Source organism: Onychostoma macrolepis, chromosome 19 (assembly GCF_012432095.1).
Source record: "Onychostoma macrolepis isolate SWU-2019 chromosome 19, ASM1243209v1, whole genome shotgun sequence".
In the NCBI taxonomy this organism is placed as follows: Eukaryota; Metazoa; Chordata; class Actinopteri; order Cypriniformes; family Cyprinidae; genus Onychostoma; species Onychostoma macrolepis.
In genome coordinates this window covers 22,855,069-22,881,776 of record NC_081173.1, presented here as the reverse complement: position 1 = coordinate 22,881,776, position 26,708 = coordinate 22,855,069, and the positions used below count along the sequence as shown (strand labels likewise).

The 26,708-nt window shown below is 37.3% G+C and overlaps 1 protein-coding gene across 4 annotated transcripts in view; it reads right to left on the bottom strand.

Moving 5' to 3' along the window:
- Nucleotides 1–1,044: 1,044 nt before the first annotated feature.
- The window catches only part of grin2da (glutamate receptor, ionotropic, N-methyl D-aspartate 2D, a), a 79,544-nt gene continuing 53,880 nt past the window's right edge, over nt 1,045–26,708 (bottom strand). For 3 of the 4 annotated variants that reach the window (XM_058754008.1, XM_058754009.1, XM_058754010.1), the window contains 9 exons: nt 25,738–25,943; nt 23,644–23,812; nt 23,178–23,331; nt 22,171–22,296; nt 21,705–21,934; nt 17,543–17,703; nt 12,083–12,291; nt 10,536–10,768; nt 1,045–8,535 (listed from right to left, as the gene is read on the bottom strand). In XM_058754008.1, coding sequence (XP_058609991.1) covers nt 5,512–8,535; nt 10,536–10,768; nt 12,083–12,291; nt 17,543–17,703; nt 21,705–21,934; nt 22,171–22,296; nt 23,178–23,331; nt 23,644–23,812; nt 25,738–25,943 — 4,512 coding nt within the window. In that variant the 3' untranslated portion in view covers nt 1,045–5,511. The remainder of the gene's footprint in view (nt 8,536–10,535; nt 10,769–12,082; nt 12,292–17,542; nt 17,704–21,704; nt 21,935–22,170; nt 22,297–23,177; nt 23,332–23,643; nt 23,813–25,737; nt 25,944–26,708) is intronic. The other variant, XM_058754011.1, reaches the window with a different exon arrangement.

Genomic DNA, 26,708 nt, shown 5'->3' with positions numbered 1-26,708 from the left:
GTTAAATCAATAAAAATTAAATTTTTAACAATATTTTAAGTGTAATTTATGAGAATTGCTGTATTTTGAATCCATTTTTCTTTGTAAAAAAAAAGAAGAAAAAAAAAAAAGAAAAACTCATACTTATTTCAGAGTTAAGGATTCATTAGTTTGAATATACATTGAACTATCATAACATCTTAGTTGATAATTCAGTATACTTTATTATTGACAAAACATCCCATGTTTTGGTAGTGACTGCACATTTTTCGTTAGCGACAGTGTTTTACCGAACACAAAGGGAGATATTCTGAAGATGGGAAACAGAGCAGTTCTGGGGCACCATTGACTTCCATAGTATTTTTTTTTTCCTACTATGGAAGTCAATGGAACCCCAAAACAGCCTGGTTACAAACTTTCTTCAAAATATCTTCCTTTGTGTTCGGCAGAACAAAGAAACTCATACAGGTTTGGAACTACTTGAGGGTGAGTAAATGATGACAGAATTTTCATTTTTGGGTGAACTATCCCTTTAAATTCTTTTTAAATGTGTTTTTTGGTTGTGGTACAGCAGTTTGGACCAATTGTGTAGAATGGTCCATATACTGCAGTGTTGTTATCGTTAACCATTAAACAGTTAAAAAAATAAAGCTAAAATAAAATATAAATATTAGATGAAAAACTTAAACGTCTAAAATATATATAAAATTGAAATGTGTCCTTGATATTTAACCGTAACATGTTTAAGTTGAAGTATTAATAAAGTAAACCTAATACTGTAATTAGTTAAATAAAGTTAACATAATTATATAAAATTTGAATTATTATTACAAAATGGCAAAAGTACATAAAATGACAAAACAATGCACTTTATTAATTAAATACTTTAAAAGTTTAAAGTATAAAATATATTATAATTAGAAATACTTACTACATATACACACGCACATTATATATATATATATATATAAAAGAAAAATAAGAAATAATAATAAGAAACAAAAAAATAAAAATAAAATGAAAACTGAAAATACAAAATAAAATTCAAAATTGAAAACATCAATAAATACTATAATACACAAACATTAAAATAACACTAAACATTAAAGTATGTATAGTGTTGTTAAAGAGCTCAGACAATTTTGTGTATGAAGAATTTGATGAAAAGTGTTGGCCCTGTCTAGAAGAAACATCTGATATATTAACGAGCTCTCATGTGTGATTTACAGCACTATAAAAGGGCTCTCCCAACTCTATTAAAACTTCTTTAGAATTCTCTGCATTAATCAAGGTAAAACGTAGGTGTCCTCACCAGTGGTTTCATAAGGCTTTTCACTCTTTCTTTTCATGTCCTCTCTCTCCCCAGAAACCTAGAAAACAAAGACTTACACAATTATTCACTGCGTTTGCTGTCAATCACAAGCATTCTCTGTCGAACACACGCTGAAAACAACAAAACAGACCAAACGCCATTGTATTAAAAGTCTTTTATTCTGTTCTGCTCGCAGCACAGCATAGTATAGTCTCCCATGGTCGAGCGGCTCAGCGAGTGGCCCCCCCTGTGAGGCTCCCCTACTGAGAGGAGTATGGCACAAGAACCTAACACAGTGGTACCGGGGGGGCACTACCGTCCTGGCACAGAGTGGCATAAAACATAACTGGCTCTGCTCAGCTACATTATCACAAAGTATTACAGAGCAGCATCGCATGTGTTTGAATGTGTTTTCAGCATAACACACTGCAGCTTGGCACAGACAGAGCGCGCACACACACACACCGTTTCCAAAGCCGGACCTGTGTGACACACGTGGAGACCGCAAAGGTTTTGACGTAGCGAGGTCAAATCCGTTTGCTACGCTCATGGTGATCCTAGTGTGGAGCCTACAGCTGTGCATCACCACATCCCAAAACGTACACATACACACCTCAATCACAGCGTTGGTTATTCGCAACATAAATTCATCGTAGTCGATGGTCGGCCATGTTATTCATAAAAACACAGTTGAAAACTGGTCTCTGATGTCAGCTGTTATGAGACGAGAGAGGACAAAGAGACAAAAGAAGACCAATTCAAAGATAATAAATTTAGTTGATAAACATTATATATATATATACATATATATATATATATATATATGCATGTTATTTGTTGAAATATATAATTTATATCTATGTGTATATATTTATAAGCTGCTGCTTCGATAAGAGACTTATTCTTAGAGTAATAAACAAATAAACGAACAAACAAACGAAACATTTACTGTCAAAGACACTATCAACACAACAAGACACATGTCTAGAGAAAGGCCATTTTAAGATTCTTGGTGGCGGCGGTTCCTACTAAAACTTGTGCAATACGCCTGATATTATCATTTGAAAACGAAAAAAAAAAAGACATTATTTTAAGGTCCTTGCTGTTTCAGCCCAAATGTTTTATCTTAGCGGTCTACTGACTTTAATGTGCACAATGGAATGGAAAGAGAATTCCAAATTATTTTTCACAGCTAATACATGAAACATCTTAATTATCAAGACTGGCGAGAGAAATGTTTGAAAACAATACTCTTGTCTTCAGCTATACTGCTTTGCTGAACAGCTATTTCTCTATTGCTATCTAAACGTCACAAACACATATATGAGGTACATCTATATATAAAGTAATCCAGACACGTATTACACAACAAAGTTGGAGTCAAAAGGATATACATACATAAGCTGCCAAATATTCTAAATGTTAATGTCAAATTACTCAGAATTACTCTGTGACAGTGAGGCAGTTTGTTATGGTTCTGGTCAGAATTGACAAGATTTGTGTAACTGCTCTCCCGATTTCACCAAACAGAAATCATCAGTGTTTAAAAAATAATAATAAAAATTATCACCCATTATGTTTCTAGTACTCCAAGTCTCTTGACATTACTGTTTAGCCCACTGACAACAAAATATACCCCAATTAATTAGTACTACTTGTAAAAAGCTCAGCATACAACAAATAAGCTTAATATGGCTCAGATGCAGTTACAAGCACACAAAAAAACAACTAGCCTGTTGGACTGTGCATGGTTCTGTGTCAAATATGCACTTATATAAATTCATACATATGTAAATAACAACATACAATGCTTCAAACCATATTGAAATTAGTCAAACTTTGCCGCTGGCTTGACAAAGCCCTGCTTGAAAGTTTCAAATAAACTTCAGTTTGAATGCTTAAAAGATCTATACATATACAGGATATACTTGTTTAATTTTTGGTCAATTTTTAGAATATTCGGTGGAGGAAAAAAAAAAAATTGCAAACCTGATTAATCAGAAAAACAAAACATACCAAAGTCAGAACCAGTGTTGGGGAAAGTTACTTTTAAAACTAATGCATTGCAATCTTGCATTACTCCATAAAAAGTAACTAATTGCGTTATTTAGTTACTTTTTATGGAAAGTAATGCATACATTAAGAGTTACTTTTTGTCACCTGGGCTGGGATTTCTTATTTATTTTTAACAACAGAAAACCCATTAGTTATATTTTTGGCAACTGTAAAGGCCCTTTCGCACCAAGAGTGAAACTATTAAGTCTCAGGCTGAAGGAAGTGCCTCTGTCCTGTGCCTCACTCCTAATTTCAGGACAGGAGAGGTGTCAGTGAATAAATAGGGAAACAAAGTACCTTGCGTTACTTATTTGAAGTAAAGCAAGGCAAGGTTGAAGTAATATTTTCTTGTACATTTAAAAGTAATGCGTTACCCCCAACACTAGTCAGAACAGCCTGAAGTATTGGATGGATGTAGCATGAACATCCTTTTTTGTTGTTATAGTATGCTATAGCTTCGTCAAGACAACATAATTACAAAATCCATTGAAACAAAAGAAACTCTGAAAGACAACGACATTTTAAATGCTGTATAAACAAAATAAATAAAATGAAACATAGTTGACTCAGACCTGCTGCCAACACGCATTGCCCTTAGCAATATTCACAGTCAATTATAGCGATTACTATAAAGATGCTAGCTTTTGGCTAATGGTAAAAGCTAAATTAAACAAAAGATCTACCTGACTGGTTTGCTAATCAGTCTTTTCCTCACAGTTTCTCAAAGTAAAATTTAATCTGGCTTTCTTTTTCTTTTTTTCTTTTTTACTTAACAGATGTGTCTAGTAAAAGCATAAAACTGCAACTCTATTTTGCTCTCATTTGACCAGTTTATTGTTGCTGCTACTTATACAGCTTAAGCAAACTTGCTAAGCAAGTATGAGTATTGTGTCCAAAGCTAATAAATGGCAGAGCAGAGCAGCTTGTAAAAAAAGGTGTAAAAACACAGTGTTAAACTGTAAACAGTGCTCTCCTTCGCTTATCGTGCTCTGAAAGATGACATGTCTTTCATCACTCACTGACATCTCGGTTAGTGAGTACAGTACTGCAGTATGGCTAGCCCTGTCATCCTGGCACTCTCAACATCAGCGTTCAAAGCTACCCTAACTGGCTCCGACGAGAAGGTCTCCCCCGAGAATGCTACGATCTTAAAAGTGTCTTGGTTGCAGCACACTGTGTTGTCATGGCAACATGTACATTCAGTCGAGAGGGGAAGGGCTGCCACCGATTATAGGTAGTTGAAACATTGCATGTGCCCTACAGTAATACAGCACAGTGCTTATATTCTTTTAATAACTCAACACAACTGTTTTGAACCAGATCACAAAACATATATATTATATATAATAAAATAACTTTCAAATATAAAATATATGTATTGTATGTTGTTTGTAGTTAATTATGTATTGCTCAAGGGACGAGAATGAAACATGAGGACCTGTGAAATGGTTTCAAAAGAACAGGACTGTACATCAGCTCCACTTTTAGTTTGGCATTCAGCTTCAGTAAGCCAATATGTGATCAGTCATGGCTAACTTACCCTGTTGCTAGGAAAATACAAACACTGACAACAACACACAGAATGCTAGATGTCAGTTTGAGGACGGTGGAGGTCAAGAAAAACGGTTTGCTACTTTCCTTTGTGAATGCTTCCCTTGAGATATTTTGAACAAATATACACAACAATTACATTGTGATTCAGAGCTCTGAGAGCAGGAGAGAGAGAAAAAAAAGAGATGGGTGTGGGGCGTTAGGGCTTTGTATTTTGACCTCAGAATCTCCCTTCGAAAAATCGTTCCTGAGCCATCGACCACCAAAACACTCCAAGAAAAATCACATTTACCCACATTATTGAAGCTTCACCTTAAAGCCCCCAAGAAGTAAGAAAAGCAAAGCCAATCCCATACAAACAGTCTCGCTAACGTCGACAAAATTTGTCAGCATGGCAGTATTCCATTCTTACACAAGTAAAGAGAAAGGGCTACAATTTATTTGACATCCCAATCCAGTTTTGTCTCTGAGCATTAGAGCTTTGTGCAAGAGATGGGTGCCAGCGAAAACAACCCAACTCGACTGCTATGAACAGTTAACAGTTTGCGGCATGAGCAGGTGATTTGATCGCCCCTAGGGGCTACTTGCTGATGTTCCTCATTTAATAATGTTCCTCAGACTTCGCTCTCCACACTGGAGAAGTGGGCAGAGCCTCGACGAGAGCACAGGCTCTTGGTTTTGAGGGGAAGATGTGGGGATTGATACCGTTGGGGTTGGGGAACCGATCGCAGTTTCTGGTACTGAAGCTTAGCACTAGAGGAGGACAAAGAGGAGGGCTGTGGGGCACCAGGAGTAGATGAGACAACCGAAGGGGAGGAAACTGATGAAGAGGAGGTAGGTGGAGGTACATGTATATGGTGAGAGGAAGAGGGTGGGGCTGGGAGTGCAGGGACCATTGGAGGGGGTAAAGATGGCGGTAGACTCTGAGGAGGGGACGGTGGTTGTCGGGACCGGTCTGAGCGCTGTGGTCTTTGTGCACTGAGGTTGGACTGGCTTCCAGATTTTGCCAGGCTCTGAGCCCGATCCGGTTTGGATGATTGCCGTTTGGGTCTTACGCTGCTGCTGAAACTGTGGCAGTGGGGGAGGAGCTCCTCCTGACTCCTAGAAGTCACCCGATTCCATTTGGAGTGAGTGCTGGCAGAGTGATGGGGTGACTGGCAGGAACAGGATGCGTGGGCTCGGCTCTTCTCTTGAGACCTGATTTTAGATTTCTTTTCAGTCTTCACTGGTAATTTATCAACAGACCAGTATCTTCGAGGAGGTGGTGGAGTCAATGGAGTTGGAGGCCACTGGTTTGAACCTAAGCCTCCTGATACCCACCCTGTTCCGGTTCCTGCTACGAAACCCAGGCCACTTTCTCCACCACCCCACCCCAAAAAGTCCTCTCTACTGTTTATACTGCCTCCTCTTTCTCTGGCAGGGTAGGTGCCAAAGAACCATCCTCCTCCTCCAATGCCTCCAACTGCCCTTCCTTCGTGACCCTCCCAATATCTCTCAAACTTACCAAACTCTCCTGAGGAACCCTCATCATCTGTGTATATCTCAACAGTTTTTTCTCTGTCCCTTTCGGATTCAGAGTCCATTCCTCTACTTTCTCGTCGTCGCCCCTGTTCTTCTGGCCTGCTTCTTTCCACTTCAGACTCCTCATCTTCTTCTTCCTCGGAATCCCATTCGTGAAATGACAGGCCTTCTCTCGAGCAAGGCTTAACTCTCTTGTTTTCTCCCAAAAGGGGCCGAGTCTCTACACCTCTTCCTCGCTCGTCTCTCTCAGCTCCTACAGACTTTCGTCTTTTAGATATGGGAAGCAAGGGTACAAAAGACGATGGCGAATCAGAAGTTGGGTTCCCACTACTCCAAAATTTGACGGTTGAAGAAGGTTTGTTTGAGCTAGAAAAATGCTTGTTGTTTGACCTTGGCCTGGAGTGGCGTTGTGATTTTGGGCTTCTCTGATGCCTTTCCTTTCCTCTACTGCCTTCTTCATCTTCTCCACCTTGATCATCCCTGTCTCTCTTAACTCCATCTCTGATAATATCCCACTCATAACTCCTTGTAGAGCTTTCACTCTTTTTTCGGAAAGAGCTTCTCCTCAGAGCAGGATAGGAAGAGTATTCCTGTCCTATACCTTTTTCAAAGACATCTTTCCTGTCCATATCTACCTCCTCTTGTTCAGATCGTTTTTCCCTCTCCCTTCTTCTTGATTTCTCCTCTTTTTTCTTTTTCTTTTTCACCTTACGTCTTTTACGCTCCCTTTCTCTTTCACGCTCTTCTCTCTTCTTTTTCTTTCTACCCTTCTTCCTCCTCTTTCTCTCTCTTTCCCTTTCTTTATGATGTCGTTTCTCCTCCTTAACATCTCTATCTCCAGCTGCTCTTCTACCCTTTTCTTTCTCCCCCCAAGAGGCCCACCACTCTTGAAGCTGTGCAATCTGGCTGCCTGCTCTGTCTCTCACCTGCGCCCTCTGTCCACAAGGTTTGCGAGGTGGTATAGGTGGTGGTGGAGGACTACTGGGCAGGGATCGAGAGGACATACGTGAACGACTTTTTCTCCTCCCCAAAAGCAAGCTCGACTCCTCCGTAAGCTCATCTGTGTCATAGTCTTCATACACATCTCGTGCATCTGCTCGGTATCTAAAGCTCTGGGATGATGTGTACGATGATGAAGATGAAGGAGAATTGGATCGGGAGATTGATTCTGAAGAAGAGGATGAACTGGAGGTGCTGGAGCTGCTGGACGAAGTCGATGTGTAGCATACAGATGGAGAAGGTGAGGGTGGAGTCTGTGTTGGGGAAGAGAGGGGCACGGGTATAGGCAGAGGAAGGGGAGGAGGACGACGTGCTCTTCTCCCACCGCCATCCCTCATTCCATATCTGCCACCACCTCTCCTTCCGAGTGGAAGGATGTTTTCGTAGAGTGGCCCACCTGAGCCCTTCCTTTTTGAGAAGCTGCTTCTCCTCCATATAGATTGCTGAGGTGGAGAGGGATGTGGCAAAGCATGGTTAATTGGTAAGTGTCCAGAGGCTTGACCTTTAGGAATTAACCGTGGGTTTCCAGAGGATTTCGTCACTCGATGCTTCGTTTTTGGAGTTTGGGTGCCTATGTTTTGAGGTTCGGTAGAGACCCCTAAGCCTTCTGGATCAATTGGCCCATAGTATCTCTTGTACTCATCCAGACCCCCCTCTCCTCCACTTATTCCTGCACCCCAGTGAGGGGGCATGCCTTGGAATTGTGTTAAGTCTGTTATCCCACTGCTCACACCACATGGCTTCTCAGGACCAACCTTTGGGCGTGTCCACCGATCCACCACAGCTAATCGACGATCATGCCGTGGTAGGAATGTAGAGCAAGGCATGGGTGCTCCAAGAATGGGACTGTTTGATGGGCCTAGGGCCATTCCAGAATGTCCAACTGAAGGAGGGGAGCCAGGAAGAAGAGCATTGTATACCGGTGGCTGCTGGTGGTGTTGCTTTTGTTGTTGCTGCTGCTGTTGTGCCATAGCGATGGGGGGATTGGCCACGGCTGTAGAGATCACATGAGGCGGTGGAGGAGGAGGAACTGTGGAGACATGATGATATTGAGGAAGTGTGCTTTGGGAACCTCCAGGAGCTGTTTCATCTTCAAAATTGCAGCAGCTGTACATTCCCTGTAAGAGATAACAAGCAAAAGATTTATTTAGCAAACAGTTCAGGATATCATAATATTCCCCTTGGTGACGTACAAACCGATTTAGGCGCTTGGAAAATGTCTCGGAAAAGACGAGAAACATTACCATAATAATGAAATTGTAAAGCTTCCAGTGCTTTGATGATGCAAGAGTACACACTGTAAGCTCAGCTAACCTTTCTCTGAGGTAGTGGCAATGCTGACCTCACTGTTTGAGTGTTCCATCTAACCTAACTGGCTTACAATTCTCTCATAGAAAGTCTGGTTGCTTGAAAGGGGGATTTAAGGTTCTTCTCATTCTTTCCACAATGTAAGCAAAGACAGACAGTGATAATACAGAATGAATAAATGATCCATCTTCTGTCATCCTTTTCCTCCCCTATTCATTACTATGAGAGAAGTTATGGGCTTTCATAAAATCCCTCTGTGTGTGCAGTGGGAATGCTGGATGTGCCATCACATTTTAGAAATGACAGGAATTAAAGGAATGTGCTGCAAAGTCCCCTTCTAAGGATTTAACGCCTGATTGCAAGAGATTACTGCGTGTCAGTCTTTGTTCTTGCAGCAAACAACAAGAATTGCAATAAGCGTAATCTTTCCTTTTACTTGCAAATACATTTAAATGATTCCAGTTTTGTTTCTTACACCGTGTCCTAACTACACGCAACGCCGCGACATGCGATAAAAGGTATCTTTTCCATGTTAATCTGAGTTTTTGTCCTTTTGGCTGGAATAACAACGTACAAACAATATGACAGTAGATAATCTCAGGTGATTATGTGCTTTATTCAAAGTTAAACATGTCTAATATGAGTTTAAATATCATATTACTTGACCTTATAGCCATACTGAAAGCAACAACAGATAGTTTACCTCAGATCTTGAAAATAAATTAAAGCAAAGATGTCCGTTAAAACTGAACTCGCCACGAACCAACGAGTGTATTCCATAACAAAGATGTTATCAGTCACTCAGTATGTAAATTTAATGATGTTAAAATCTTTAATATTTATGAATTAGATTACAAAAGTATCCATTTCATTGCGAGTGCAGTGCGCTTCCAGAGAGATCCCGCCCACACGCACTTCTGATTGGCTGTGATATTTGATTGATTCTGTCACATTGCGGTGTCGCGTCGCATCTGGTGTGGACACCCAAATTGCTTGTCGCTGGAATCTTGTCGCGTCACGTGTAGTTAGGACACGGTGTTAGATTCATTTTACATTTCCTGGGCTACTGATTTCAGTTTACAGAGCTGGAATGAAATTATCATTATGGCACAATTATTGGCACAATCACCTTCTCTCAAATTGCCGCAGAGTTTCATAAGAAATATTCCTAAAATAAGTATATTTATAAGGGCTGTGAAAATTAACATGTTAATGCTTGTGATTAATTAAATGTTTTTAAGTGCGAATAACACATTTATTCAATCTGATATTGAACTAGATCCGTTTTGTGTGATTTCTAAAAATGAATGGGAAGCTTTCAGAAGTGACCGAAACCATTTGCAGCCACAACGCAAGTCTCTCTCACACACATGCACAAAATTCCCTACGGGAGCTCCCGTTTATCAGTGGCCTAAATGACTGAGAAAACCATTATTCTACAGATTATTTATTTATAAATCAAACCCAGATGGGACGTTTAACAATGGTAAAGTCATTTGCAGCCTTTATATAATGAAATTTAATTATCATCGAGGCTCAAAAAGTGAAACATCATCCACAAGTGGAATGCAGTCATTCATAAAAATGTTAATGCAATCACCAGCGGAGGACTGTGGGTCAGTGGTGGTGGTAGGGGGGAGTACATGTATTCTGAGTGCCATTAACACAAATTGAAGAACAATAATTACATATATTATTTTGTTTTCTTTCCTTAAAAATGAACTGGATGGATTACCTTTTAACAAAAAATAAATAAATAACTGACAACCCTGCTATTTTTATTATAATGGATTTCATTTGGGTCACTCACCCGACTGAAAGCCAGTAGGAAGTCCAGTCCTCCAGAGCGGCCCAAACAGTGGCGGAGCTTCCAATAGACGAGATGCTCCCATGCAAACACCAGCAGACTTAGGCCCATGGCAACCAGAAGCATATAGAAGACTCCTGCCATATTGTCTATATCCAGTTTGGAACTCATCACCTCAATCTTATCATTATGACAGATCCCAGACAGCCAGAGTCGTTCAAGCATGTCAATCTCATCTAAAAAGAAGGAAAAGATGAGCACAATGACAGGAGATAAGAAACATGAAAGATAAGCAGGCCTACAAACAGGGGACAAGACAGATGGACAGAAGGGAGAGAATTAAAAAGAAAGGCTAAAGAAAGCAAAAGAGCACTGGATTCAAACCCTATTGTTGGGAAAAGTGAGTCTTTAATTCAAATCTCCAGACAGTGGAGATCTTGGTTTAGCTCTGGTTATTATTACACTGTGTTCACAAAAAGGTGAAAATGGAAAAGAAAAAACAGAGGTAAAGAATCATGAAAGGCAAGGAGGAGGAACGAGAGAAGCAGAGAAAGAGAGACTGGAGGATAATAACAGCTTTGATGGAGGTCTGAAATGGCCTGGTTTCGAGGCTCTTGTGATAAGACAGGCCCGGAGTAGTTTGGAGATGAAAGCTCTAGACTGATGGGCCTACCTCCCAACAATAGCCATTAGTGCATTTATCAGAGTGAAAATGTCACTGTGGAAAAAATAAAGGCATGACAAGGGCATGTTTCTGGCAGAAAAACGACATATGCATTTAGATGCCTGCTTTATATCGAGGATTATTCCTTCACTACGAAGGAGGGAGAGAGATAAGTCTAAATCCTCTTTTCATATGAAACAAAGAATAAAAACAAAACTGCGTTGACCCACAGGTTAATTACGTGTTTCAATTTATGACAATACGGCCTTGAACTATGGCTTAGGTAATGGAAAATTTAATCACAGGAACTGAAATCCAAATATTTTTCATTATATTTATTTATTCAAACAAGCAAAAATCAGCCCTGAGAATTTCAATCCAAATTGGAATGCGTCAAAATTAAACATCGCACTGTTTACTGAAGTGACCCTATGGCTATTCATAATTGTGTTCATTTGCTGTGACATTCTTTCTAATATCATTTATCATATTTCAGGGAGACTCTTCCAGCTCCCTTTCACATTTAATCTTTAATCATTATGAGGCACTAGGTTCCTCATCATCGAGTCTGATCAAAGAAAAACAAGCAATGCGGGAGAAAAACATGCGAATGTGTGCGAATGCGAGATTGAGAAAGGGGGAATTACCTGAGAGAATCAAGTGTATATACCAAGTGTAATAACAAGTGTAACAACACTCAAAAAGGTTTAATTTCCCAAAAATTCCATTCTGTCACTATGTAAACAAAAAAGCAGGAATGTGTGTTTGTCATAGTTAAAATCAGGGCTTTGAGACTGAGTCTAGGAGCTTACAACTCAACAAACAAACAACAAACCACAATTAGCAAGGGGTTAACGTGTTGTTAAAAGTGGAACCTGGGGTGTACCTAGGTATTTCATTCTCTCACCATCTCCAACTAGCTGCAGGAGGGCGAGGTCTAGCGGCCGCTTCCAGCGGGAGTTTTTGTGTAAGGCAATGCCATACCCTGTTGTAGCGAACACTTTGCCAGAGCCGATGGTCATTACTTTGCAGCCCTCATCCTTACGAGCCATGTAGTTCAGGACAGCTGCATCATATATGAATGCATCCAGTTTCCTGCAGAGACAAAAAGGAAATGGGAAACAAAGGCATGGGGAAATTACTTCATGAAACCAATTATCACTTTATTGATTGTTACATGTAAAGACGAAAACATTGATGATCTTTAGGGAAATCCTATTTCTAAGCTAAATAGTGTGTAACAGGTAATCAGTGAAGCCAGTTAAGCACCCACCCCAGTTCTACACCATGCATTTGTTGGCTTAACAGCACTGAAAATACTTTTTTAATTTTATTCCCTCTCAAATAAATCTTTGTTGCTGCTGGCAACTGCCTTAAAAAACCACTGAATTTCCATGATTTTTCCATTACCTTTCTATGGGTTTTCCAGTTGGATTCCTGTGTAAGGATTTTTTAAAAATAATTTTATAGTTTCACTCAAAAAGAGCCAATGTAATATTTCAGAGCAGAGAATCACCAGAAAACTCTCCACTACTATTTAAAACTTTGGGGTCATTGTTCCAAAAAAAAAAAAAAAAAATTCAAATAAATGCGGTTCTTTTTGACTTTTTACATTTACATTTACATTTACATTTATGCATTTAGCAGACGCTTTTATCCAAAGCGACTTACATTGCATTCAAGTTACAGTTTTTACATTTTATCAGCTCTTGCTTTCCATGGGAAATATAATTTTATAAATTATTTTTAAATTCATTATTAATAAATGTTTCTTGAGCACCAAATCAGCATATTAGAATGATTTCTGAAGAGAAAAACCGAAAAAAAAAAAAAAAGAAATCCTGAATTTCGAGTGTGAATCACAGCTGAATTAATGATTTCTGAAGGATCAAGTGACACTGAAGACTGCAGTAATTCAGCTTCGCCATCATAGGAATATATTACATTCTAAATTATATTCAGATAGAAAAGTTATTTTAATTTGTGATTATATGTCACAATATTAATGATTAACTTCAGATAAAATACATTTTAAAAACATTCAAATAATTACTGTTCCTAAACTTTTGATAATGTGCATCCACTGCAGGAAATTAAAATCATGTTTTTGGAGGACGTTCAAAACAAACTCTCATGGTCAGGTGCACTGGAAACCATTTCAATAACTATAACAGCATTTATATGTCTTTTCACTACACTGGCAATCACTTTATTCCTTCAATTAACAACATCACAATAAATGTTTACATTTATACATTAAAAAATACAGTGATAAAGCTATAAAAGGTGTGAAGAAAATGAAACTATAAGGTACTAGGGTAGCATGAATAAGCCTCAAATAAACAGCTACTTAATGCAGACGTACTGTTTTTATATGCAGGTGTATAATCAAATACCTCAAGAGTTTTCTGGGACACGACTTGTTTCTCTGCCATAAATGTGATAATATATGCGCACAAGCACTTTGCAGAATAGCTCCAAAGATCGCTGATATTGTCTGGCTGCTCGCTTTGCTGAAATGAGCAGCACATAATAGAAAGGCTAATTTGTGCAGACACTGGTCTTCAAATAAACCCCATGTTAAAATAAATAAATAAATAAATAAAATAAAATAAAAACATGAAATTGGGACTGGATTGGCTAGCAGCAAGTTTCCTGCGACGTCTATGCTGTCACAAATACACATTCCTTCCATGGTGAAGATTGTTGAGAAGCAGTTTGAAATGTGACACTCGGAATTTTGTGCAATTACGTTCCTAAGCAATCAGACTGAAAATATTCACCTGCTGTATGATAAAACAGGCAAAAATCGTGCCACTTAATGCAAAAATCCAATAATGCAAAAATCCACTTTAATCTTATTACTCCATATTCATAGTGCTAAATAATTCAGCAGTGGAGTCTCTTACAGTAAAGACATAAAAGTAAGTTGCTTTTCAGAAGTCAAGGAAGCTTTGTGCCTTATCAGAGTCAGGTGCACCGGTATGCCTCTTTTCTTTGATCATATTTCACCTACCTTGTAACATGCCAACGTCTTCTCAGCAAAAACCCAAATTGACAGCTTATTACTGGCTACTCTTCAACCTCCTGCTAAGCACACCTTGAGGTTATTAACAAGCTCAACTTGGCCCTCCAAGACCAGCGAGCACCACATTAGCATTCAAGGTGGCAGCTTTTGTCAGAAGTGTTGTATCCAACAAAACAGAGCCCTTGGGGGAAAATGAGTCACACATTTCAGTAAGGGTGAAACCAAACGAACAGAACACACACAGACAGGTGTTTGATAGCACAGCACACACAGTGCAACCTGACTGAAATAGGAAGGCAGTAAAAGCAGTAGGTAGGCTGTTGAGGTACACAAGTGCCTTTGAGAATCAGCTAGCTCCTAGTTGGAGACCTGACTTGTTGACTTGTGGGCCGGCGGGCCTGCCTTGCATTGCACGGCTTGAAATCGAAAGTCTCACTCTGCAGGCTACAACTATTACACAAACCAAGTGCTTATGAATGACAGATGAAATCTTCATGTGCAATTGCAAAGCCTGAACACTGCAATTACACATTCTAGCCTGCAAACATAACCTTTTTTTGCGATGGGATGCATATTCATGCTCTTTGTATGCATAATGCACAGACTTGAGCTTTAGATAGGACGGCCGTAGACACACACACTCTCATGCACACAGATCCGAGGGCAGTGAGGCAGTGTTAGCGACACCACATTGCAATTTAATAATTCTGGAACAATCATGGCATCTTATGATGCAGAGCAGCGAATGAATAATACACAAGTGCAGAATAGCTCGTTTCTGTGATTAAACACTAACGGATGAAAATGGAATGACATCAAATGCTCTTTGTATAACAAAGTCTGACAAAGCTTTTTAAAAAGTTTTGTTTCCTAAACCAGCATCATGCAGAGTGGTGTCAACTGGCTCGGCACATAAAAGCGCCATCATAGGAAAACTATGTTTGACTGAACAACTATAATACCGCCATGCCTCTACACTAAGCTGCCATGGCTGAGGGTCACAATGTGGCACTAACAAAAACACATTCTGCTACTACAGTTTAAAGCAGGTGTCATTGTTTGCCTTCTATATGAATACATTAAAGGTAATGACACTACTGGCTAGATTTGCATTTCCAGAAGGAGGTAATCTTTTAAATATGCAACTAGCCAACTATATGATTTGTTTTTGCATTTAGAGCACTATTTATTCTGGCATAAAAACAAAGATCATATTTAGCTTGAACTACTAAAAGCAAAGAACACCTGACTAAATCAAAAGAGCTAAACAGTGGCTTTACCTAATATTACAACACAAACTAGATCAAATGTTTTAAATGGCTAACATAAGTCAGAGTAAGTCAATTGGAGATTTTAAAATATATCATAAAAAAATATTAAATTTATAGCAGAAAAATACATGAAATTAAATGTAGTTAGTGGTTTGTTGTTTTTGAAAGAAGTCTCTTATGCTCACAAAGGGCCAGTTTTACTAAACAGGGCAAATTATCGCAAGAGCGCAATTCCAATAGAGCGCCGATGGGCGTAGAAATTTCTGCAGGTGATTTACTAACAACGCACAAATTAAAGAACACAGACGCAACATCTCATTTACATATTAACCAACGTAATATACCAAGCGTAGCGCAAATTAGCGTAGTCGCAAATAAACAATAAAGAAATAAATAAGCAACAGTAAGTTGAAAAGAACGGGAGGCCAAAAAATGAAGGTTTGCTAGAAGTTTTGATAGAGCTGGTATTGCGAGACTCCTAGTTGAGGGTTCCAAGTCGTCTTTTATTTCCTGAAGCAAATTAAAAATAACATGGCTTGGCAAACGATATGTTTAAATAATGTGTTCTGGCATTCAAAATAAATTAATATGTGTGGAAAAAATCCTCTCCCTTCGACCACACGCTCTCTGTTCTCTGCAGTGCCTCTCCTAGCAACAAATTGCATCCATTTCAAGCGCAAAATAGTTTAAGACATGCTTTTTTGGGGGCGTTAAATAATGGCGCAAATGCCAGTAATTTGACGAGCGCAAACGTTAGTAAATCTCGTTGCGTGATTCATTTGAATACTCTCCTCCCATAACTTTTGCGTTTGAAAGGGAAACTCCTACAAATGCATATTCAATAAGGTCAGGTGCAAAAATAACTGTCTACGCCTTTTCAGCGCTAATTCTTCACTGCCGCAACTTTAGTAAAACCTGACAGTACAATTTTAACGCAAAAAGATGGTTTGCACTGGCGCAAGCTGTTAGTAAAACTGGCCCTAAGTCTGCATCTATTTGATAAACAGTTTAATGATACAATAAAACAGTAATATTGTGAAATACCACAATTTAAAGTAACTGTTTTATAATTTGATATATTTTAAAATGTAATTTAATCATGTGATGGAATTTTTATTGCAAAAGCTAAATTTTCATCATAATTACTCCAGTCTTCAGTGTCACATGATCCCTCAAAAATCATTCTAATATACTGATGTGTTGCTCAAGAAACATTTCCTATTAATATCAACGTTAAAAACAGTTGTTAATATTTTTGTGGAAACCATCCTACATTTTTTGACGACTAGGAAGCCCAAAAGCATTTATTTAAAAACAGCATTTATTTGAAATAACAATGTAAAAGTCTTCAATTTGGATCGATTTAATGCATCCTTGCTGAATAAAAGTATGAATGGTAAAAAAAAAAATGATTGAATGCTAGTTACACTGTACATTTAAAAAGACTGCCCTGTTATGACAAATTGCTCGTGATGTTCCTCATTTATAAGTCACTTTGGATAAAAGTGAGTGCTAGATGAATAAATTTAAATAAAATAAGTTTGACTTCAGTACATTAAATGAGAGATATCAATACCATGCTCGCCCTGCCAGCACAAATCCAGATAAAGGCTGGAATACACTATACGACTTTTAAAATCTGAACAGATTTTTAAAACACTAGGCATCATACACTTACTGACTTTGTAAATAGTCATACGCTACGCGACTGAAGATCATACACAACCAGACTTTAAAGTTGTTCTGATTACAACAAACTCCCGCAGAAACGTGCGCCTTGTTGCTAGGAGACACATGACAAATTAAAACATGTGTTTTCTAAAAAAAAGAAACATGTTTTCTAAAAAGTCTGTGACCATCATACACTACGCGATTTTTAGTGGAATCTGTCAACTGTAATCTGCAGACTGGCTCTGACTTTCCTCAACTAGCGTCATTGGTTAAACTAGCGATTAACCAATGGATTTTTCCGAGAGTGTGTGTATACCTTTGAACCTCATTTGTATCTTTTTAATGTTGTCTTTCACAATGGTCGTCATTCACTCACCCAGTCTTAAGGTTGTCGATGGCCTCTTCCACCCCTCTCTGATTGTTCCGCACCATGTACTGATGCATGTTGGGGTAATTGCTCCGTATATTCTCCTCCGTACTTCCGTTTGGGACAGTGCCGAAGCGTAAAGGAGGATACTGCTCTGTGGGGTGCTGAAACTGAACACAACAGTAGAAGATACTTCATTAGGTTTCTGAAATATGAGATTACAGTTTAGGCCACTGAAATTCACATAATTAATCATGTGGCTAACTATGATTGGAAACACTAAAGTGTGTGGTGGGTGTAAAAAGAATGCAAATTGAATCGTTTCATATGATTATTGGCCGATGATTTATTTGCATAATTTGGCCAGAACTGCTCCACATAAACAAATGCCTGGTTCAAATACAAGTGAGACCCATTTAAAAAGATTTATAGTGTGTATCCGTATCACTGCAATGTCAGTTATTGTTATAAAACCACAATTTCAGCTTCTATAAAATTTCATGTCCAGTAAATAGGGATGTACTGATATTAAAATTGTGACTGATACTAATAAGCCAATAATCATATTCATTTTACGACTGATAAGCATGATGTTATTGTTAACTAAAACTATTACTAAATGTTTTAAGTAATTGAAATGAAGTTGAAATGAAACAAAACCTTAAAAATGTAAATGTAATCTTGAACAAAATTTAGAAATGCTGGCTTAGCACATTAGCATACTACATACTGAAAATTTTAATAAAAACAAATAACTAAAAAATTCAATAAAAACTAATAAAAATTACAAAAACACAACAAAATTACTTGGCTAAATTAAAATAATTAATTAATTATACTATTAAAGTATAATTATAATACTATTATAAATCTGTACTTAATGTGCAAAATGAATAATGAATAAACATTTTCCTTCAATACTTGCTATAAGAAAAAATAGCTCAGAGAGGGTCCTGTTTTTACTACAATCTATGAATATCTCTTTAAATTAGTAATAAATGGTCATCTAATCCAGTGTTTCTCAACTAGTGGGAGACCGTTCTGAGCAGGCCCAGATTAACACAGTGTAGTGCCCTAGGGTGACCACATTTGAAGTTCAAAAATTCAGGAGCACCTTCTGATCAATAACAAAAATTAGCCTTCCCATTACTAGGTAATATTTGACTCCTTGAAGCATTTTTTTGTAATGCCATTTTTTTCTAATTTTATTAAAAGTATGTCATTGTCAAATTCAAAAATCTATATTTATAAGCTTTCCAAAATTTCTAATAAAAAAAATTGAATAAGAACAGGTAGAATAATAAGAATAAGTTACCAATCAAAATAAATCAATATTAACAAAATTAGTTTCCACTACAAAGGTGGCACAGAAGAGCAGAGTGGCATGTAGGTAAATTTACAGACATTTACAGAGGCTCAGAGGTGAGATGGATGTTTTAAATTCATAATGTTGTGAGATTAATGCTTTAAATATAAAATTTTGAATATAGAACTATGGTTTGATTGAAATGATTTAAATAACTAAAATGACACTTTAAACATAAAAATAAAACTGCCTGTAGGTGGCGGCAAGTCACTGATTTTATCACTGAATCATTCATTTAATTTATTCCTTTGAACGGCTGATTCATTCAGGAACGAAGCAAGTGACTGTCTTTATGAATGGGTAATTGAATCACTGACTCACTAGATTCCTTTAAAAACGCAGGTTCATTCATAAACGAAACAACGCTTTGTTTGAATGGAGATGCGCAGTGGCTCAGCTGTGACTGTTTGAAACTATTTTCCTTGACGAAATAGAGCAAAATCAGGCAATATTGTTAAATTCAAACAATATACATCACTTTATATTAACTTATTGTTTATTGAACTGTTGTATTAATTTAATATCACATTTGCAAACTCCCTTATAATCTTTAAAAGCTGTCACTCACTTCAGTTCTTCGCGCTCTTACAAAGCTCTATTATAATAAACAAAGCTCTCTACACTGCACAACGAAACTTTTATTTACACCCTGTCTACACTTTGTTTGTTATAACGAGAGGATTTGTGAGCTAAACTTGCACAACTCAGCAATGAACAAAAGTATTTTGAGCAGCGAGTGGATTCTGATTAACATTGCATTCAAGGAATCAACATACGTCTGCAATACATTACTCACTGCTGCACAAACACGCAAGTAGAAATCTTTGAAGCTCCCCTCAGCGCAAACACAAATATGCTGATCGGGTGTGTTCTGATAGTCACACGCAGTACTTTTCAGTCGCACTGTAGAGCCCTGGCTATGTGCTGTGATATTTTCTCTTTTTTTAATTAACATTTCGCACAACCGCTAATGCTGCCTATCCATTGTGAATTGAATATTATAAATTGGCGGGCTCGACCCTGACTGGGGGAGGGCGCAATTACGCTGTGACCTGACCCAATCGCAGTTCTTTACATGCCTGCATATATTTTATATTCTCTCTGTATACACTGTATCACTGACTGTTCATTTTCTATGCATCTGCATCTCTTCCAGCAAAATAATACATATATATATATATACAAAACATGAAAAATATTTTAAAGGTCTAGTCATTATCTTAATCACTTGCTGCCCCCCTATTGGCTGGTGCCCCAGGGCACTCGCCCAATCCCGTCTATGGATAATCCGGCCCTGATTCTGAGTGGGTCACGGAGTGTCTGCCCACTTTCTCTCTGCGTATCCTTGACGACGTGAAAACAATAACATCATGCTCATTGTTGTACCCATAGATATGTATGGGTAGATTCCCCATTCAACTGCTCCAAGCATGCAGACGCGTCCGCCATCTAATTAATAGGGAATCTACCTATACATATCTATGGTTGTACCAGCATGAATGGTCACGAAAACGCACTAGTATGCATCTATCAGCCTCAATGAAATGTAACACTGCAAATTGTCGTTGGAGATTCTTAGTTCTCCTTTCCGTTCTTTCAATCACTTGACATATACGTCGAAATTCCATGTCCATTATTGTGAAACCCACGAGACACAACAAAAACACAGCTCCGATCACAGCATCTTCCATTCTCCTGTTGTTAACGTTGTTCTTCTTTGTTTATGTTGTTGAACGCTGCGTACAAATGACGTCGCTATCGACCGGCTTACGTCACTTCTTAGTACCCACTGTCGGTGCGAATGCAACCCTTTAAATGGTACTGGGAAATAGTTTGCGCAAGATCGTCCCAGCACTTTAGTAAAGATCATGTTCCATGAAGATATTTTGTAAATTTCTTACCATAAATGTATCAAAACTTCATTTTTTAATAGTAATATGCATTGCTAAGAACTTCATTTGGACAACTTTAAAGGCGATTTTCTCAGTATTTTGATTTTATGCACCTTCAGATTCCAGATTTTCAAATAGTTGCATCTCGGCCAAATCCTAACAAACCATACATCAATGGAAAGCTTATTTATAAATAGCATATTTTAACAACAGTAAATGACCAAATCCCACATGTGATCGCAAAAGGAAGTTATTACAAACACTCGATGGTGGTTTGAAGTGAGTTCTGAGTAAAAGTGTATTATTAATATCATAAATTGTCTTAAGAAGCATGATGCTAATATTAGCTGTAATGCACCTGCAGATCAGGTCCAATTCTTCTTCATAATGCATTTTGTCATAATACTTCACGTAAGGTCGCAAGAAAATGTTTTGTTGTATTTATTTAGAAATACTTTTGATAATAGTTGGGTAAATGTATACTGGGATTGAAGCGATGTGGCTTAGTAAACGTTTTATTGCCAGTATAAAGGCTGATAATGGTTGAATAAAAACAAAAGAATAATAAGGATTATGTCTCATACCTGGGGGAAGTGTAAAAGGTTCTGTTTCCTTAAACTAGTTTGTCATGCATTTCTTTATTTCAACACATTTACAGGTAAATCCTAGTATTTTAAATTTGTGATTAATCATTTTTTAATCGATTGACAGCACTAATATATATATATATATATATATATATATATATATATAATCTTAATATAACAATTATTTAATTTGCAAATTATCATACAAAATCATATTTATGACAATAAATATGTGTTTCCACACAAGTAAGACCTCCATAAACTCAGCTCAAGATAATAGCTAAAAAAGGGAAATTTGTTACAAATTCATTGGTATTATTGTCTACCTTCTTATCACTGAGGCCAGACACAGTGTCGATGTACTCTTCTTGAATCATGAAAGCAGCCAGGTTAGCAGTGTAGCTGGCCAGGAAGATGACAGCAAAGAAAGCCCAGACCAGCACCATTATCTTACTGGTGGTGCCTCTAGGGTTTTCCACCGGAACAGAGTTATTAAACACCAGAGCCCACAGCAGCCAAATAGACTTCCCTATGGTGAACTTTGAACCTCCTGCCTCTGAGAGAAGAATAACACAGGAAGGCCAAATGAGGCATGTCTTATTATGACATACACAGTGATAACAGTGTAAAGGGAGACAACAAAAAGACACATGAGAAAAGAAGGAACACAGCTCGAGGTGAACTGTGGAACACGCTTTAAAATGATAATAACAATCTGTAAACAAGTCCTTTATTGCTGATTGCATTTATGAAAGTGCCTAGAGCAAAACCTTAAATATAAAAACAACATACTCTTCCCGCTCTGTAAGCTTCGGTTATATCCAACAGGGCTGAAGAACTCGAATATGAAGACGGTCACAGCTACCACAGACAGGCACATGACGAACATCATCACCCACACAGCTGGGCTGTAAGGCTCTAAAATGGTGGGAAAAGTATAAAACTGAATGGATGGCAATCCAAACAATGTCATTTTTTCCCCCTGAGCTCCTTTATCCACCCTAGAATTAAACAGTCTAATTATCAGCCTCTTACTTAAGCAAAATCCATGCAAAAGAGTGCCACACAAACAGTTAAAATCAAATTAGAATTTATCAGGCACCTTATTAAAATAAATGTCAGTCATTTTTTAAATGTTGGGATCCTTCGGAGTATTTGCAGAGCAGTAGGTGCTACACGCAGCCAGTAACAACACAAGGTTTGACAAACTTTCAAACATTTTATCCTTCTTGTTTAGGAATAATGGCATATATTCATTTTTTTCTTTTTATCTATTCTTCTGATAACCCAATACATTTCACTGACATGCAAAATTGTCAATTTGTTGATGCGTTAATCTCTGTACAGAACAATTTAGACTGGGGAGGATGTTCATAGTATGTTTTTATCTAAAAAAGAAAAAGAAAAAAAAAAGTTGATGATGAAAAGATTGTCTAAACAATTAAAAAATGTTCATTGTTAGGGAGCGGCCCAGTTGGATTGCTAAATATATGATTATAAGGATCCTTAAAACTCTCTCATTTGGCAGTATGCATAAAAAGCCAAAAGGCAATCTTTTTTTTTTTTTTTAATTATCTGAATAATTGCAAAGGCAACATTTATAGGCAACAAATATAACACTAAATCTGAAGTAATATGAAGCCTGTAGTTACTGGTACAGCATAGTGCTGGCAAAATCAAGGTCAAGGGCTTGATTCCCCAGGAAAGGTACATACTGATAAATTGTATTACTTTGGAAAAGTGTATGCCAAATGCCTAAAAGTAAAAAAGAAGTCTGGTGCTCCCTCCTATTCCCTTACCGAGGAAAGCAGATGGTGACACTGTGCCATTGCTGCGAGAGACCATGACACTGATGCCAGTCTCCACAAAAGGAACAGAGAACTCCACAACCTCTGACCTCTCTTCATTAATAGTCAGGGAGCCAATCGCCATGTCAGCCCGCTTGGACACCACCTGGTGGGGAAAGAGACTAATAACATTACGAACAAAGAAAGTGCATTTATAAATGTGAAAAAGTTTGTCAAGATAGTAAGTAACCTTTATGGACTACTTAGTGAATTTGAATGCCGTTTAGTTCATACATTTAAAAAAATATTCAGTTTCATTGTTTATCATTTATAGAACATTAGCTTGTATATTATGGTGCTTTGCCAGTGTCACAGTTTAAGACAAAAAAAATAAAAAATGCTGCACCTGAATTCAGTGGACTTTGTGATAATAAAATCAAAGTGAACAAATAGTCGAGAGATAAAATGAGGGCCTGACCTCCCCGACCATTCCATTCCACTCTCCGTCTATGTTCTTTCCATGCCTGCCATTGGTCACCAGATAGAGGTCATAGGTGAAGCCCACTATTTTAGCCAGGCGCTTGAGAACATCAATACAGAAGCCTTTGCAGCAGTGCTTCATAGATTGAATGCCCTCAACAACCATGCTGTAATTGAAAAGAAGAAGAGGAGAAAGACAGAAAAGGAAAAAGAAACAGAAAGGGGACAGTGATAAAAGAAAGAAATAATGTAGAGAAAGAAAGCAAAAGAAACTAAATGAACATCCCTGCTCAGAATTCAGTGCTGTGTCACCTAAGGCAAACACATATAATCTGAGGTCTATCAGCACAAAGAATAAGATTCATTAAAGGAAATGGTCTGCTGTTTTAAAAACAAGCACTACTCAATAGAAACTGGAGCAGTGATTAAACAGGAAAAGGTCTTTATCTACAGATTGTATGCCATATATCACATATCACATATATCAAAAATATTTTTTGTATTAATTTTGCCTAATTGAAGCCATTGTTTAATATTTTTTTATTGTGGCTTGATTGTCATGACAATTAACAGGGGTGCACATAAGTTTTTCAGCCTGGTTCTCATATGAGAACCTGGAGATTTGGTTTGGTCCTCACACAGGCCACGGCATGTAGTGTGACCCATAAAATATAACTATAAAAAAATTAATTAATAACAGTGATAATAATATTATTGCACTTTATTTAGTTTATTTATTTAAAAATAAAATCAACTAAATAATCAAGTGTGATAATACTATTTTATTCAAAAATAAAAAGGGAGTATTACATACAAATACTCAATTATTTTCAAAATACAAATTATTTTATAGTAAACTTAAAAATAAAATGCTAATATTATTATTATTATTATTTGAATTTTCATCATTTTCAAAGGTAAAATCAGTGAGTTTTCATTTTGGCGGGTTGCCGGCAAGTAAGCATATGCGCTTCCGGGTTTAGCGTTGCCGATGGAAGAGCGTCAGTGAATGAAATGTCACAGTTGTGCTTTGAAAATGGCAGCGGCTAGCCTAGATTATGCTTTCAGTTTGAATAGAAATCTTATACAGTACAGTTTGTCGATCTAAAATGGTAATTGTGCATTAACAGCTGTCATCCATGTCGGTACGTAAACGCGCTGTCAGAACTTATTTACACAGCGCATTTTTAATTTTGGACCACTTATGTGCACCCCTGACAATTAAGCACATTTCCCCTCATTCTCATTATCATCACCCATAATTTTCTGATTATTTAGTGAATCACCACTGCAATAATTACTGTAAAATATACACTGGTGGCCAAAAGTTCTGAATAATTAAGATTTTTTAATAATTTTGAAAGAATTAGCATTTCCAATAAATCCTAAATTATGTATTTTTATCATAAATACAGTAAAACAGAAATATGTAATGTGAAATATTACAACAATTTAAAATAACAGTTTTCTATTTGAATTTCTTTTCAAATGCAATTCATTCAAAAAATAAATAAATAAATAAAATTGCCATTGCAAAACATAGTAGCAGATTTATTTATTTACTTATTTTTACCAAAAAAAATCCACATTGTGATATAATTAATATAGATATTACTTTTTTTGTAATTAAATTGTAATTGTTTATATATGAATAATAATGAAAATGTTATGTCATTTTTTTTATTTATTCATTTATGCAAAATGTTGGTTGGTTAAACAAAATCATAATGTATCTAATTATATAAAGCTGATCTTTCTTTTGATTTTTGTGGGCATGTTCTTGTTTTTGTGAGATTCGCCCAGGCGCTGTATGCTAGACCAGGAAGAATTCAGAGAAATTCTGCATTTAAATGAAGTAAATGAAGTAAAGTGCTCTAACACAGAACCATCATTGATCAACCTCTTCCATTTCTACGTGCATTTCTAATTTATTTAAATTCCATCAGTGCTAGTGACAGGACGGGGAATGAATGCCCCTGGGGTAATGTGAATGTAATTTGCAACATCTGCATATTCACTGCCACATTTGCCAAAGTGATAACCTCAAAGGTTGAATATTTCCAGTCTAAAAATCCACAGACTGAACCTTGACCTGTTGTTGAGCGGCAGACGGCACGGCACAGAGTCTCTGATGCAGGAGCCTGTTCCAGGATCAGCAGGCTCTACGATGACGAACGGCCTCTCCTCCAGAGTAACCACACGCAAGTGCTGGGAGTCATCCAGAGGTTTGAGGAACGGGCCGTAACGGGACCAGGGCGGGTAACGCAGACGCAGCACACCATTTTCCCACCAACCTACCTACAACAATAACAAGATGCCATTAAAATGATACAAAAACATTTCTGAGACCCCAGACAGATGCAGAGTATTTCATAATGGTACTATGAAGAAGTTAAATGATTGGTGTTGGCATCAGTTTCCTATTTGACATTCTCAAGACAGACTGTGGATGTAGTGCCAACTGTATTAAGTAAGAAACTGAAACTGAAGAACATTAAAAATTTCTGTCTTCCCAAGTGACAGCTATTTTACCTTTCATCAAGTCACGTAAACCCAAACCTATCAAAGCTACTGCAGCATGGCACCTTTTTAACTTCACTTGATTCCCAATCCCAAGTGTTAACCATCTGTCAGTGAACATGACAATTAAATGTAATAAAGAAAGACTTGTTTTAGCTTGACAATAAATGATTTAATATTTCTGCAGCTCCACTGGCACGTTTGTGAAACCAGCCATTTCAAACTGTCAAAAAGTGCATGAATAACCAATACCAAATACGTCCCTGCTAAAATCTATTATTTCCCATGGCTTATTGACATTTGCCAGGAAAATGCTGTATGTGCAATCATTTGCAATTGACGCTCAATTGCATTCAAGTGCACTGCCCCATAAACAATTTCCCTTTTGAGAGTAATTTAAAATAACAGATAAGTCATTGGAAAAACAGGAAAATTGTGAATTATACAGTAAAACATAAATAAGCATATGAAAACATAAAGGTATGAACTGCCGACTAGTCATTTTTATAACTTGCACAAAACTCTCAGTGCACAGTAAGTTGA